At 36.7% G+C, this 16,053-nt stretch overlaps 4 protein-coding genes across 4 annotated transcripts in view; all 4 read left to right on the forward strand.

Moving 5' to 3' along the window:
• Positions 1-16,053, forward strand: part of LOC6579882 (5-hydroxytryptamine receptor 1A) — an 80,513-nt gene that overhangs the window by 45,171 nt on the left and 19,289 nt on the right. The gene's annotated exons all lie outside the window — the stretch shown is intronic.
• Positions 3,318-4,856, forward strand: LOC6579879. Its single transcript, XM_002005716.4, has one exon. The coding sequence runs from the start codon at positions 3,466-3,468 to the stop codon at positions 4,669-4,671; it is 1,206 nt and encodes a 401-aa protein (XP_002005752.2). The 5' UTR covers positions 3,318-3,465; the 3' UTR covers positions 4,672-4,856.
• On the forward strand, positions 5,347-6,246 carry LOC6579880 (leucine-rich repeat-containing protein 40). The gene has a single exon (XM_002005717.4). The coding sequence runs from the start codon at positions 5,465-5,467 to the stop codon at positions 6,176-6,178; it is 714 nt and encodes a 237-aa protein (XP_002005753.1). The 5' UTR covers positions 5,347-5,464; the 3' UTR covers positions 6,179-6,246.
• Positions 6,931-7,758, forward strand: LOC6579881 (dynein light chain roadblock-type 2). Its single transcript, XM_002005718.4, has 2 exons — positions 6,931-7,086; positions 7,157-7,758. The coding sequence occupies exons 1-2, from the start codon at positions 7,040-7,042 to the stop codon at positions 7,458-7,460; spliced, it is 351 nt and encodes a 116-aa protein (XP_002005754.1). The 5' UTR covers positions 6,931-7,039; the 3' UTR covers positions 7,461-7,758.

Here is a 16,053-nt window from a genome sequence, read left to right on the forward strand (position 1 = left end):
TTATAGAATATAGCACAGATTAGATTCCATTACATATTTATGATTATAAGAATAACAAATATTTTTAACATTTTCTACATGCACTCCATAAAAATGAATATATTTTTAATTTTTTAGAATTTATACCTGAGCAAAAATCTTTAACAGCTTATAAATAATATCTAAAAGCGCCTTTTAATAATAATATTAATATTATATTTTATTATTTAATTATTATTATTTATATTTATATATTTTTTATTTATTTTTATCATGTGATTTGCTTATTTTATACTATGAGAATCACATAGAGAGACATAAATGTGAGTTGAACTTAAAGAAAACACAAAATTGAGCTAAAGTCTCGTATGCATCACAGCAAAGCATCACACAATGAAAGTATGCAAAATATACCATCATTTAATGGTTAATGTGTCATTTTATACAATGAGAATCACATAGGGAGGCGCAAGTGCGAACTTGATTTTAAGAGAAGTCCAAGTCATGCATTGAACTCGTCTATATTACAACTTGTTAGATCTGTTTCAGCTAATGCAATTCACAATGAAGTTACGCCGAATATTTTGTAAGTCAAATTCGAACTCAGCAAATTTCACTTTGGAATTTGCGGATGAAATAAATGGAATTGTGCGAAAACTAGACAGGGCAGACATATACTCGTCTCGATGTCTATGTATATTTGATTAAATTGTCAACAGTTGAACTCGGGTCAGAGTCAGTCGCTCAACGGCTAGCATCTGGCTGCTGCTGCTTGACACATTTGCAACATGAGCTTGTGGCATGCAAATAGAGCGCACGAGGATGACAAGCATAAGAAAAAATACAATACTTAAGCAGTTCCACAAGCCATGCTCGACATGCAGGCGAAATCAAGTGAGTGCTGAGTGCTAAGTGCCGAGTGCCGAGTGCCGAGTGTTGTGGGTGTTGCAGCTAAGTGTATTTATGTGTGTGTGTGTGTGTGTGTGTGTCACTTGAGAACAATGGCACTTGAGTGGCTCGCTGTCTAGAGCCGCACATATTTGCGATAGCCGCGCTATTATTGACCTTGTCAGTGTCATCATTGATAGCGTGTGTGATTACTGTGCCCTAATATCACACTTCAGCCACTTCAATCGCTGTCCTTGATCTTATTCGTATTCGTAATGCTGCAGCATCGCCAATTTCTAGCCCATCCTTGTTACGATTGACCTCCAGCTCATTATTATTCAATTGCTGCCACAGACACACGCTCAGTCAATATGAAAATATAAGTAAAATACAAAATATGCAAATAAAAAATGAAACATCAGGCCATTAATCATTTGATTGTTACCGCAAAATCGTAACCGTATTAACATTCAATTAATGCAAATCGATTGAGATTTTATTGCTCTAGCGTACGCCAGATGCTTTTGATATCATTTAATGCTATTAATTATGCCAGAAATGGGCATTAATCAACAAGTACAAATAAAAAATTAAATAAATAAAAAATATTGAATAATACAAACACCTTCTGCTAAACTTTTTATGCAAGCAGACAGCTATTAAAAAGAAATTAAATAAATAATAAAATTGCTGCAATAATATTTGTATTTGCTCTTAAGTAATATGGTATTACAATTTGCATAGTTAGACTAATTAATACGGAGTAATATCATTAGAGTAATGGGATAAAATTTAAATGTTTACTTGAAATATTTATTGAAAAAAAAAAAAAAAAAAAACCAAATAAATAAATAAATAAATATAAAAAATATTGATAGATAATAGAACGTATTTATTAAAAAAAATAATAATAATAATAATAATAAATAAATAAATAAAAATAATATTGATAATATCTTACTCAATTTTAATTTTTTTTTTTTTTTTTTTTTTTTTAGTGTTTGCAACAAAATTAATATCCTTCAAGAAAAAATTGTTATCGAATTTATTATATAATATTGTTATGAAAAATCAAAGATTGCACCGTTCCTTTTCATTTTCCTTCAATACATATTACACATAAATTACAATTAAATTAATCAAATAATCAATACACCCTATTCGGCCATTCCCTATTTAGTCTAGGGTATGCAATAGAACATAAGCTTCAATTCAAAATTTGCATTCCAGCGCACACACACACACACACACTCGTGTTTAATGAAATGCAAATTTTAATTAAATCTGTAATTATGCGCAAACATTATTTGGTGAACCGCAAATGTTAATTTAGCAACATTTTCAAGTAATTAATTAAAGCGTCAACATATTTTTGGGCTTATTAATAAATGAACACAATTTATGTTATTTGAGTTAATTGGCAAATATGTATAGAGCTAAGCTAATCATTATTTTAAAGCCATTTGGGATGGAAATCAGATTCAAAGATATTCAATTATTACAGCATATTTGACAAATAATTAAATAGCATATCTTGTTAGGTATTCTAGCAGCTGAGTATTAGTACTAACTTGGCTAATTGCTAATATATAGTTATTGAAAATGGTATTACTCTTGTTTGGTCAGGCAACAAATTGATAGGATTTATTTGATTGCCTGGCTGCCTGGCTTTGCCCACAGGCAACAGCCAGTTCATATATTATTCCTTTGCGGTCATTGTTTTAAAGCTACATAAATGTATTCCCCTCAATTGATTCAACTTGATTTTCCAATCAAATATGCCACGCGTCCAACCGCATTGGCTATGATTAACCTACAGCTACGGATTCGCCTGGCAGCTATGCCAGATTACAGTTGCAGTTGTAGTTGTCCATTTGGGGGTGTGATTACATATTCTGCTTTGCATACCCTGTAAACAATGAGTTGGCGATGAGATGTAGATCATCTACTTATTGATTTCTTTATTTTTAATTAGCTAATGCAGATGTTAAGTTCTCAAAATAAAATAAATAAATAAATGTTTAATTTGTCTATAAATTTGCTCAACTTTCTAGCGCATCTCTTAGTCAATCATTTATTTATATTTCTTTCAACTTTGTTACTTTTTTGGTTTTGTTGGGTATTTACTGCTCTTTTATTATCAGCGCTGAATCAATTCATTGACATGGCAATGGGTTCATTTGTGCTCAGGTTGTGTCTGACACGCTTCATCGCTCCGCCGGGTTACAATGAAAAGGATTCTATATACATAAATACATACATATATGTATATATATTTTGTTTTTCTCTCTGTTTTGCTTCATTTTATCGGACAGCCAAGTTTAGCCGCATGATTGCGTTCAATTTGCAGTTTGGCAGCAGTCATTCATGTATCCGTTATTCGATTTAAAATATAGGTAATTGATTCGAGGTCCTGTCAAAGTTTGTATTGATCTCAGCAGTCCGGGAGATGTTTAGATATGTTTGGCATTTGCTCATTATTTTAGTCTTTTCCATAGTCTAGTCTATTCGAATTCCACATACGAGTTACCCGGAGAAAAATTTCAGTATATATATATATTTGCGTTTTGGATAGAGATACGTTAATACGTGCCAAATATGTTTATCAAAGATGTGACCAATGAACTGCGAACCAAGCAGCAGCCTTTGGCCCCCGCCCAGAAGGTGGCACCCTATGTGGCGGCAGTAAAACGCGGCCCATATACCCTCACGAACCCCGTCTACAGCAGCCCCCAGGTGGAGGACACTACCTCCAAGATGCACAGCCACACGTTTAATGTCAAAATCACACCGAAGCCGAACCACAAATACCATCAGCGTTTGCTACCATCGCCGATGCCCAAGTCCAAGGCGAATCGTATCAAGTCTCGCTCCCATCTGCTCATGAACGAGCAGCGGGAGATGTATCGACAGCATCGCGATCGCCTGGCGAACATCAAGGGCAAGGTGAACAGTTGTCTGCCGCCGCCAAAGATCAAGCTGAGGGAGGGCAACTGCATGGAGCTGTCCTACATGGAGATGCTCACCGCTCTCTATCGGAAGAGCAACAATACGCTGCGCACCTTTACCAAGTCACCGGATCGGCTGGCCACCGGCCGTTGGCGCAACACGAGCCTGGCCCGGGAGAAGGAGCGCAACCAGGTGGAGAAGAATCAGGTGCTACACCAAGGCGGCAAGCTCTTCGATCCGCACCTGGGCAAGTCGCGCCGCTCCAAGCCGAAGGTAGCGCAAGCGTTTAGCTACGAGGTGCCGATGCATGTGCTCCATCGGTACGAGGATCTGATGAACATCTGTGATGTGGGCGTGCTCTGCAAGCTGCTGCGTCCACAGATCTACATGGACTTGGAGGTGATTGGCACCCGGATCATGGGCCGCCTGGCCATACAGCTCTTCACGGAGGCCTGTCCCCAGGTCGTGCTCGAATTCATGCGTGTCTGCACGCATCAGAGCTCACGCAGCATCTGCTTCACACGCACCTTCGCGCCCATCTGGCTAGAGGGTCACATTGCTCTCGATCCCGAGCGCAGCATCGACATGAGCAACATCGAGCACGACTTCGAGGTGCTCAACCATGGCGTCGATGCGGGCATTCTCTCCTTTCCCAGCCGCTATGTGCGCGGCAATGCGCGCACCGAGCTCAACTTCACCATCAGCTTCAAGCCGCTCTCCATACTCAATGGCAAGCGGGTCGCCTTCGGCAAGGTTCGCAAGGGTTTGCAGCTGCTGGAACGTATTCACGATGCCACCGCGCATCTGGCCAAGAAGCATGAGCTGGTTGTCATCAAAGATTGCGGCGTTCTCTGAACTACGAATCGCCATGCACAGCAAACAAACAAACAAACAAACAAAAATATAATAGGAATAGTAGTAAATTCTATAATAGAGCTACGGCCTGGGCCTCAGATCCCAAACCCCGACTCTATTGTGTTATCTTATTAATATGACTTTATTTTTATGCCAAATATAAAATTATATGTATAGAGATTATATATAGATTTTTGTTGTCCTTATTTCTATTCAGTTTGAACTACTTTTTAGACTCCTTTACAGTGCAAACTTAAATATATTAATTATATATATTCGTTTTTAATTTCTTATTATTTTTTTTATTATTATTTTTATTAATGTTATTTTTATTATTTTACTATTAATTTTGTTGTATCATTAATATTGTATTATTAATATATTATTATTATTTTTTTTATTATATCTTCAACTTCAATCGCATCCATAAATTTGTTGTCTATTTGTTAAAAAATATATATATATATATATATATATATATATATATATATTTTTAGCCTTTAACCAACTAAATTCTAGTGTGTAACAATTATTAATATATAATGCCTATTAAAAACATATTGAATCCCATACAAAAATTAAAGGAACTCTTCATAGCTCTAGAATTTTTTTAATAATCACGTTAGCATCGACTAAATTTTCGCATTTCCAACATATCTCTCGCTAGAAATTGAAATTTGTTTAGTCTTTCATTTAAAGTCGTTTGCCTAGCTTCGATACATTTTAATTTTTGTAAAAATTGATTTTCTATTTTTTGTATTGTCTGCAATTGAACCTTAACTCTAATTAAAATATGGTGGGCGATGGCTTGAACAGTCCCCGACAGCAGGGCGGTAAAAAGCCGATTTCTGCTGAGGACAAACATCTTCCGGACAAGTACATGATGCGCAATACGCGTGTCCTCAACATGTGCAAGGCGCAGCTGAAGGAGCTGCCGGAGGAGATCGTGCAGACGGCCTGCGAGGAGCTGGTGAACGTGGTGAACCTGGAGGACAATCTGCTGAGCGATGTGCCAGCCGAGCTGAAGCAAATGAGCGATCTGCTCACCGATCTGGGCCTGGCCAAGAATCAGCTGTGCTACATACCCACATTCATATCGGAATTCTCGCGCCTGCTCGCCATAAATCTCTCGTGCAATATGCTGCGAGAGTTGCCCATGGAGTTCGCTGGGCTGCAGTCGCTGCGCGAGTTGAACATTTCGCACAATCGCCTGGATCACTTGCCGCCCTGCATTTACGAGCTGGACGCGCTCGAGACGCTCACCGCCAATGACAATCAGATCAAGGAGTTGGACGCCTCAGAGAATGGCCTGGGCGCTCTGCGCTATCTCAGCTCGTTGAATCTGAGCAATAATGATATACAGATGGTGCCGCCGGTGCTGGGCAATCTGACCAATATAACTGACCTCAAGCTCTCCGGCAATCCCTTCCGCCAGCCGCGCCATCAAATCCTAGCTCAGGGCACCGCTGCCGTCATGGATTATCTGCGTGGACGCATTCCACTCTAGAAATAGAAATGTTATTTAGTATCTAAGTGATTTTTCATGTATGCAAATAAATTCATATCGTAATTCTAGGTGTGGAAGGGATTCGCTTTAGGGCCGAAGCAATGTTCTGCTTAATTAAGAGGCTTGGGCTGTCTTCGTTTTTGCTTGCCCTGACTTGAGCTATTCGTGTGGCGCTCATTTCACGAACATCGTTCAATGAGCGACACGACTGACGTTCTCACATTGAAGCTCACTAAGTTGGCAAACAACTCAAAGAGGCACACATGCACACATTCAGTTCACGTACGTTGTTGACGAAGCCTGGTATATATATCAATACGTGCACAATAAGCTTTTTTCCACTCAATCGAACGTTCGGTCAACAAAGAGAGCGAAACAACAAAAACGATTGTGAGCCGATCGCTAAGGAGCTCGTTAAAGAAACGAAGCAATGACACGATTGAGTGAGCGTGTCTTTTAACAGTGCTGCAATCGGTTGCTCTCTGAGTTTTGTCTCAAAGTGTGAGTGAAAGACACTCTTTTACAGACATGCAGAAATGGTTAACAGTTTTTAGCTATGTTAAAGCACTTAAGGAGTTGAGTTTGTTTGGTTTACATTTTTATGATTTGGTTGAATATTTAATTATAACTTTATTAACATTTCCTAATTTATTATTAAAATTAAATAGTAAAAATAAATAAATTAAAAATAATAAATATATTTAACAAAAAAATTCAAGGAGGCTTTGCCAGTGATGAAAACCTTCTCCCACAATAATCAAAGTTCATACACAACAATTCTATTGAGAGTTTCGCTCAGTTCAAACTCAACAAAAGTTACGAAACGAAAATCTATTATAGGAAAACCAAAAAATACAAATAATGGCAGACAAGCGACGTCAGAGTGTAAAGCAACGTGGCTCAATATTGTAAGTTCTTATATCGCATCGCATTTGGCTTATCAATGTGCAATTTGCAATTTGTTGTGGGCATTTTCAGTACTGCGGTCTACGAGGGCGACTCATTTGTGCAGCATTTTGAGAAGCGGGGCGCACGTGAAATAATCATAATGGATGCAGCGGGCAAGCCGTTGCGGTCCACGGTCAGCCAGAGGCGCACCTTTGTCTATGCGGCCCAGCTGCATCCGTTGGCCAAAATGGCACGCAACGTGGTCAGAGATTTGGATCCGGCTAACGATGTTACCTTTTTGCGTATACGTTCCGAAACGCACGAGGTTCATATGTCGCTCAATCCCGAGTTCATGGTTGTGGTCATACAGAAACTGAAAGCACGTAAACGCTGAAACAAATTTAAAGAAGATGAACACTCTGAGTATATATGTATGTGTGTATATATATATGTGTGTGTGTGTGTGTGTGTTAACTTTAACAGAACAAAATTACACATTGCCATTGTCAAAAACAGATAAACGCTATACAGAGACATCCGCATTTTATTAAATCCAAATCAGCGCTGCAATAACAAAAATCTCATTTTAATAAAAGCTTATTACGTATATGTCGACTAAATACGTCTATCATGCATCATACGTCGATTGTAACATGATAAACGATTTACAAGACTTGCGATTACTCTCTGAACACTCTGTGTGTATATGTGTGTGTGTGTGTGTGAGTAAACTTTATCAGAAATTTGCTTTGCTTTCGTAACAGATTGTCATGAACACTATATAGAGACATCCGCATTTTATTAAATCCAAATCGGCCCAGTGTTAACAAAAATCTGTTCGCATCGATAGGCGCATATTACGTATACGTCGATCACGCATACGCCGATTGTAACATGATAAACGATTTACCAGCCCAATAGAACGTGCCTTGGCAATGCATCAAACCGTCAATTATGCACAGCCATAATGGTCACACCCACACACACACACACACACACACACACACACACACACACACACACACACATATGTCACCCACGCACTCGTGTGTGGTTGAGTTTGACTGAGCCACACGAATCACAACTCAATCAACAGATTCACGACAGATTCACGACAGATTCATTAATCGTTGCAGCTGGTTTAGTCAGTTGGTTTTGTATGGAGCGTGGGGCTTCATTAAAAACCAATCTGTAGTCTTTGCGCTTCGTAACACTTGCAACAGATAGAAGATATCGAAAGTTGAATCAGAGTATGGCATCTAAATTTCTTGATTTCGTTGTGGATTATTCGCAATTAAAGACACATGTTTATTGCTTGATTATTGTTCCACATTTTCCTGTTCTGCTGGTTATTCAAATACCTGTGAAATGTTTTCTAAGGGGGCATGTTGAGAGTTGTAAGTGATTATAGATCTCAGAGTCAACTGTTGATTTATGGATATATTGAAATTCTTTGTCTTTAGACTGCAAAAAAAAGGCGCTAAATGAATATTAATTGATTTAAATAACGAGCTTTATATATTTCGTTAAATATCAGAAAATATTATCAATTATATTATTAAATATTTATCAGACATGTTAATAGTAATTAAGTCAAATTGATTCACGAAATATTTATAAATCTCAAGTCATTAATAATCATTAGCTACACTTATCTTAACTAAATATTTGCCTCATTCACAGGGTATTCATTAGTCGCACAACCCTAATGAAAAACCCCTTTGTTTATTTGTTATTTTCTTTGTAGCTTTCAGTTTATGTTCCATTGGCATTATTCATTTATTGCAGGAAGCTGTTCATGCCACAAAATGGCGCGTGCCGCCTACGTCAAGTGGGCTAATTCACACATACGAACACTCACACACACTCACGCACACCCCGAGTGTTTGTGTAGCCATATTGGCTTTTGTTTTGCATTAATTTATGCATATTTATTTAACATGTTGCTTTTGTTTGCCGTCATTTATCTGCCGCCTTTCAAATTGCATTTGGCTGTTGTTTTTTTTATTATTATTATTGTTGTTGTTGTTGTTGCTGCTGCTGCTGCTGCTGCTGTTGTTTATCTGTATTGTTCACATATGTTTTGTAGCCTTGTTTGACCATTGCATTAGTGGACGGCAGGTAGCCAGAGCGAGCAAATAACATTTAAAATATTTTTATACCCAATTTAATCCCCTGACATTATGTGCCGCCACATAAACATATATATATATATATACATATTTGAATGTGAATAAATAAATGTAAGCCAAGAGTCAATATAATGATGGTCCATAGTCAAATTACCCAAAAATATTTGCACATACCCTGTACGAAAAATGAAACAGAGTTTATTGGCTGCTATAGCAAATCATTTTAGAGGTGATTTATCTAGAGCTATTATGAACTATCAAAATTGTATAAAATACACAGAAATTCTGCGTACATATATTCAAGTTGTGATTTTATAACTCATTTCTGATAAGGTTTCTTAATTGATAACAATCAATCCGAAAAAGTTATCGATTTTTTGAAACTAGCTCGATCTGCGCATGCTATACAAGGACCTACAACAAATATTTTGAGCCTATGGATCTTATAGTGTCTGAGATTGAACCCGTTCATTGACAGATGGACGGTCATAGCTACATCGAGTCAGCTTGTAGGAATATATATATATATATTAAGGGCTCTGCCACGCCTTAGTCTGCTTATCATATACATTTTAACAAAACTATTATAGATCTCCACCTTTCCCACATCTCTCCATATCAACGGGCTCAGGGCATATACAAAATGAATAGGTATTGCTCAGTCGATCACACCCAATGCAGGCGATTTGCATTATTTTTTTTTTTTTTCCTTTAAACAAAATTATTTTTGCTTTATTTTCACCGGGCACAAAACGACTGTGTAAAATGCTGTAATTAAAAAAAAAAAAAAACGTTGCCTGCATGCTTAATTAATATTGCGCATATGGATTAAAAGTCGGCAGGAATTCGGCAGCAAAGGGCGAGTGAGCTGCTGCTCTCTGAACTCTCATCCCCCCCACTGCAGAGAGCACTCATTTATCATTGGCCTGGCAGACGGATAAAAATAATGTTCGGCTACGACTGACTTTTGAAGCGGTAACAACGTGATTAAGTGCGCAAATGCACTGTCACATATGTTGACATTTAATTTATACGATTCCAATATAAAGGTATATATACATATATATTTATATATGTATGCATATACATATGTATATAAAAAACATTGCCTGATGTTGACTTTTCATGAATATTCAAGAGCCATCAATCATATTAAATCTGACGACTGCAATATGAAATGTGTCCTTAAAGCGCTCACTTTGCTCGCCTGCGAATAGCTTTTGCCCCACTGTGCCGACGACGCCTTGAATGACCACGACGGCGTCGATTGGAAATCATCAAACTTGACATCGGATTCCGACGTTGCTGACGTTCACCGTTGACTGTTGACTGTTGACTGCGGGCCACAGCAGCGCCTGCGGCTCAATTGGAATCCGTGAATTTGCCGTCTGACGTTGATGGAACGTGAAATTGTGTGAATGCCTCAATGGAGATTTACACGGTTTTCGGCTATTTTCGCAGACGTTGACAATTCAATTGAGCCGGGCAGCCTAAATGCTGCAGACATCAAGCATAATTCCATATGAATCAAACATATTTGCCTGCATAATTCACACAGTCTTTAGATTTTCAATATATTTTATTCATACTCATTCACGAAAATGAAATGAGTATATTGGTTTTGTGCAATGTCTGTCTTGCAGTCCGTCCGCCTATCCAAATGAAGCTAGAGACTTGAAATGAGAGTCATATGATAAGTTAAAGTGGATATTTGTAATTTTTCATTTTGATTCATGATTGAGTATTCTGCAGTTGCAACGTTCTTTGTTGCTTTAATATATTTTCTTTATTAAACATTGCAAGTAATTTATATAGTATAACTATATTACTATACCAAATTGTTTTCTCCTCTATTTAGACAACTCAAAAAAAAAAAAAAAGGAAAGAAAAAAAAATCGCTTGCCTTTTAATTATTTATCAAAGGATGCTCTCATGACTAATTGAATTTGTCATCCTGTTTATTTATACAACTGAAGTCAACTGCAAAATGGCAACACGATGGCCATCCAGCAGCATCCGCTGCCCACCAGCTGACCGCCTCCCATGTCCTGTGCCATTGTGCTGCCGAGTTGTCCCTTTCACCCATTCCCCCATTCACCCAGTCAGCTCACTCATGTGACTAATGGTCTTCCCTTTGCCACATTTGCGGGGCATTCATCATGCGAGCTGTGGGCCGTTCAGCATGTGTTGCCCTAATTAGTTGCTCCGACCAAAGTACGCGCTGATTAAGTTGACGTCGGGCATAACAAATGGCCAAGCATTTATGAAACATTTTTATTTGCAAATTGCGAAAAGTTCAATTTGCTATTGATTGCCACAAATTTGAGAAAAAACAAAAGAAAATGCCAAATAGATGAAGATCTTATTTTGATTAGTTTATGAAATATGAATGTGCTATGCATCTACTCTCAGATCTTAAGCTAGCTCCCATATACATAAAGGTAACTCTAGCTAAAATATAATATCAATATTAATCTACTCTCAGATCTTAAGCTAGCTCCCATATACATTTAAAAACCTCTGGCTAAAATATAATATCAAAAGAAACTTAGTATATATATTAACTTAATTTAAACTCAGCTCAATCTAAATCCATTTTTACAGATGCCACATAAATTCCTTTCTCAGAGTGCGTACTTCATTATTAATTATTACTGAATTTATTCGTATTGAACTTCTTTCATCGACAATATTCATGTGTAATGCACTGCCTGAAGGACTTTTCCATTTCGCTTTCGCATAAGCTTAATTCAACAAAAGAAAAAGCACGACATTAATTAAACGATTTAAACTCACATTCACACACACACACAAACGCACACTCTCTCACACACACATTGTTGTGCATTGCACAGCGAATGGCAGCGATCATTGTTTTAACTATTGACGTCAGGATTGCGGCATTGAGGAACAACAGCTGCAGCAATTTACACTTTATGTTAAGGCATTATTAATTTTAATTACATTCCAATTAAATCTCAATTACACTAGCCGCCTTCAGCATCGACGCCTTCGAGTGTTGCGGCACTCGTTTGATTTGACTTGAATGCAATTACCATTTAATAAACGACTTGATGCTCGATGCGACTAGAGTAGCTCACACACACACACACACACACACACACATACATAGCCACACATCATTAAGAGTGAGAGTCAACTGTGTCGAGTCAATATTGCCTGAGAATGCATTTTAATTGCATTTGATTAATTGAATTTCGCAAATCGCAAATAAAATTAATTCACTTCGTCGATTTTCTTGGCAGTTTGCTAAATTTCCATTCAATCTGAGTTATGCAAAGTTAATCAGTTAATTAATATTTCTCTTTGGGGCTAACATGTGTATTTTCTTCCCTGCCATAATCCGCACGGCAGTTGTTCTGCCTTGTCTGGCATTCGACAAAGACCGAAAAGAACAGTTCTTAATAATGCCAAAAGTGCCGAAGGCCCTGGCCATAATTACATGCAGTGGCTAAACGAAAACATCAACTACGCATGGTCCAAATGAGCTGTGCAGGCCACACACACACACACACAGAGACACGGAGGTACTACGGCAACTACCTGCCCGCAACTCAGTCTATCCCAGAAAGGTAAACACACACACAGACTCACACAGACACACACACACACATACACATGCATGCCTACCTCTGCTTGTTTTGTATCCCAAAACTAACAGAAGTTGGCCCCAAGCCAAAACGACAGACGAATTTTACAATGCGACGTCAATGTACTAGCGGTGGGCGGTGTCACGCCCTGTCGCACACACACAGTCACACTGACTGTGGAACTCATTCGTAAAGACATTGATATACTAAGACTGAAGAGTATCATACAAAATAATAAGCAACATATATTTAAAGTAATTGAAAAAAAAAATTATATATATATAAAACATAAAATTAATGCTATAAATTTTTAAATATTATTTATTATATATTGGTGTAAAATATTAATTCAATTTTTATTTTTATTTTTATTTTTATTTTTATTTTTTTTAATATTTAAATTAATATTTTATACTCTTTAGTTAGTATAGCTAACCACTCAAAATAAAGTTGGAATTGCTGAAGGTCTTGAAATCGTAAAATCAGAATCCGAGAACCTAACATGTTAGGCGCCTGAAAATAAAATCCTTCCAGCGACTTTTAAACAAGCTTTATGCAAAAAAAAATTTGAAAAAAAATTAAAATTTTGTGTATTTACGAATAATAAATTTGCATTCATAATAGAAAAATAAAAGAAAAAGCTAATTTTTTTATTATCAATTGTTTCTGAAACTTAATTTAAAAACAATAAATTTTTCTATAGAAATAATAATAATAAAATATTAATATATAAATTAAAAATATAATAATAAAAATATATAATCAATAAAAATAAATGGCTAACCTAAGAAATAATCTTTTGAGATTAAAATAGCTTAATTTAGTTATTATATAAATACACAATATTTAAGCCTATCCAAAGTTTTTTCAGTATTTATATATGTAAGTTTTAAATCAAGTTCTCAGCTAACATTTTGCATGCAAGCAGCATTTCATGCCATTGTCGATTTCCACGAGCACTCACACACACATAGACTCACACACACTGCCATACATATAGATTTAGTATATAACTAGGAGTTAAATTTAGCTTAAGCTCGAACATGTTGCAGCTAATTTCTTCAGACTTTCTGCAAACGCTGCAATTTATAAAATGACTTTCTGACTTTTTCCGCATGTATCTGTATGTGTGTGTGTGTGTGCGCGTATGTGTTGTGCTGGCTGCTTCTTTCTTCTTGTGGCTTCAGCAAATACTTCATAACAACTTTGATGCAACTTTTAAAACATTTACGCCCTTCATTCTCCATCTCTTTCGCTCTTTTGCGTGTACGTGACAACGCATGCCAAAAACAAAATACAACAAAATGGAGTCTCGACTCGGCCTCAAGCCTCTGGCTCAAATATGTGCGGCGCTTTTGCCTCTTTAATTGCCGGCGAGCGGGTGATTATTTTGTAGAAAGTTTGAACGTTTTCAGTTCTTTTTTTATCTTTTTTTTTTTTTTTACTTTATTTGCGGCATGCTAAAAGCATTGGCAGCACATCAGAATTAGGAATGCATTGCACGTATTTATTATATTCCGTTTGCGCCGTTTTTGTTTAAAACTTTATCCGGCTCTGCGGGCAATTCTGGTGGGTGATTCGGTTGCGCTTTTAAATGCCCTGTAAAAATGAGTGGGGTTTTCAAAAGGCGCATATGGGCTTAAGAGTCAACATTACATGCAGAGGATAAATAACGAGAATTAAATAGGCAAATTAAGTATACGCCATGGTGAGCAGAGAGAGAGAGAGAGAGAGAGAGAGAGAGAGAGGGAGAGAGACAGCAGCAATAAAAGTGAAATATTTTATATATAACACTAATTATAAGTAATAATGATAATAAAAATAATAATAATAATACCAATAAAAATAAAAAGAAAAACAAAGAGAAAACTAATATTAAAATTCAAATTAAATTTAAAATAAAATAAAATATAAAATTAAAATAATATTATAATATATTATAATATAATATAATAAAATAGAATAGAATATAAAATAATATAATTTAAAATAATATAATATATAATAATAATAAGAGTGAGCTATCCTGATAGAGCACAGTATATATTATACAATACAGGGTATTTCTTGGGCAAGTTCTCTTTGCTGCCAGCTTCGATTGTGAATTCGCTTTGCATAGCATACGAATTCGAGGCCGACAGAGCCATCATGAAGTCATCAACTGTGGCGGCGGCGTCGACGGATGCCAGTCCAAATAATGTTATGTGCTTTATTTGAATTCAATAATAATATAAAATCAATCATTTATATGAGAACTGATTTATGCACGCTTCCGCTTTGAATGACGCTGTTCGTGAATTGACGCACGTAATTCCCTTATTTCGACTTAATGGCGCATAATTTGATTTTATTCAATGCCCCGCGACCCAGAGCCAAATTGCTTATTAAAAAAGTTAAATGCGCTTGCTTGTCCCTCTCTCTCTCCCTCCCTGTCTCATTCCATCTATCTCACTCTGCCTGGGTGTGCACATGTGCATGCAAATCAGCGCAAAACTTTGGCCAACCCGTCGTATGCGTAATGTTTGTACAAATGCCTCATTAGATTGCATAACGGCTGCTGCACTCACTCACTCACTCACTCGCTCACTCACTCACCCACTCACTCACTCACTCACTCACTACGGCAACAGTTGGCCGAGCTGAAACTTTATATGCTGACTGAAATTTGCACTGCAAGCATCTTCGTTTGAATTAATTAGCGTTAATCACAAAACATTTTCATATTGCCTCGCATTGTGCGCAAACATTTGAGCTTAATAACTTTGCCCATTTTCACATTACACAAAATAATTTCAATTACTTTTCATGCAGCTGCAAGGCATTTCCATGGAAATGCTGTTGCTCTGTTGTCCTTAAAGCCCAATTTATTAGCTAAGCCAACTTTATTGCCCCAGAGCTGAAAAACTTGATAAATTGCAAGTCAAGTCTCAGATCTGAATAGGTTTAGCTTTGTGTTTGGATATAATATATATAATTAATGGTAAATTTGGAGCTGCTGACCAAGTGATGCTATTTGTATTAATTATAATTCGGCAGTTGCTTAAGATATGTCAAGCTGAGTTTTTTAAAATCTTAAACAAAACTTGTCATTTAAGAAGAAATTTAGCTAAAAATATTTACTACAAATTTGCGAATGTTTTTATAATCGGAATCAGTTTTTAATCAGAAAAAGCAAAGGAGTATATTGGTTTATGCAAGCTCTGTCTTGCTGTTTGTTTGGCGACTCGTATACATACTCGTATAT

This window comes from Drosophila mojavensis, unplaced genomic scaffold (assembly GCF_018153725.1).
Source record: "Drosophila mojavensis isolate 15081-1352.22 unplaced genomic scaffold, ASM1815372v1 contig_80, whole genome shotgun sequence".
Lineage (NCBI taxonomy): Eukaryota > Metazoa > Arthropoda > Insecta > Diptera > Drosophilidae > Drosophila > Drosophila mojavensis.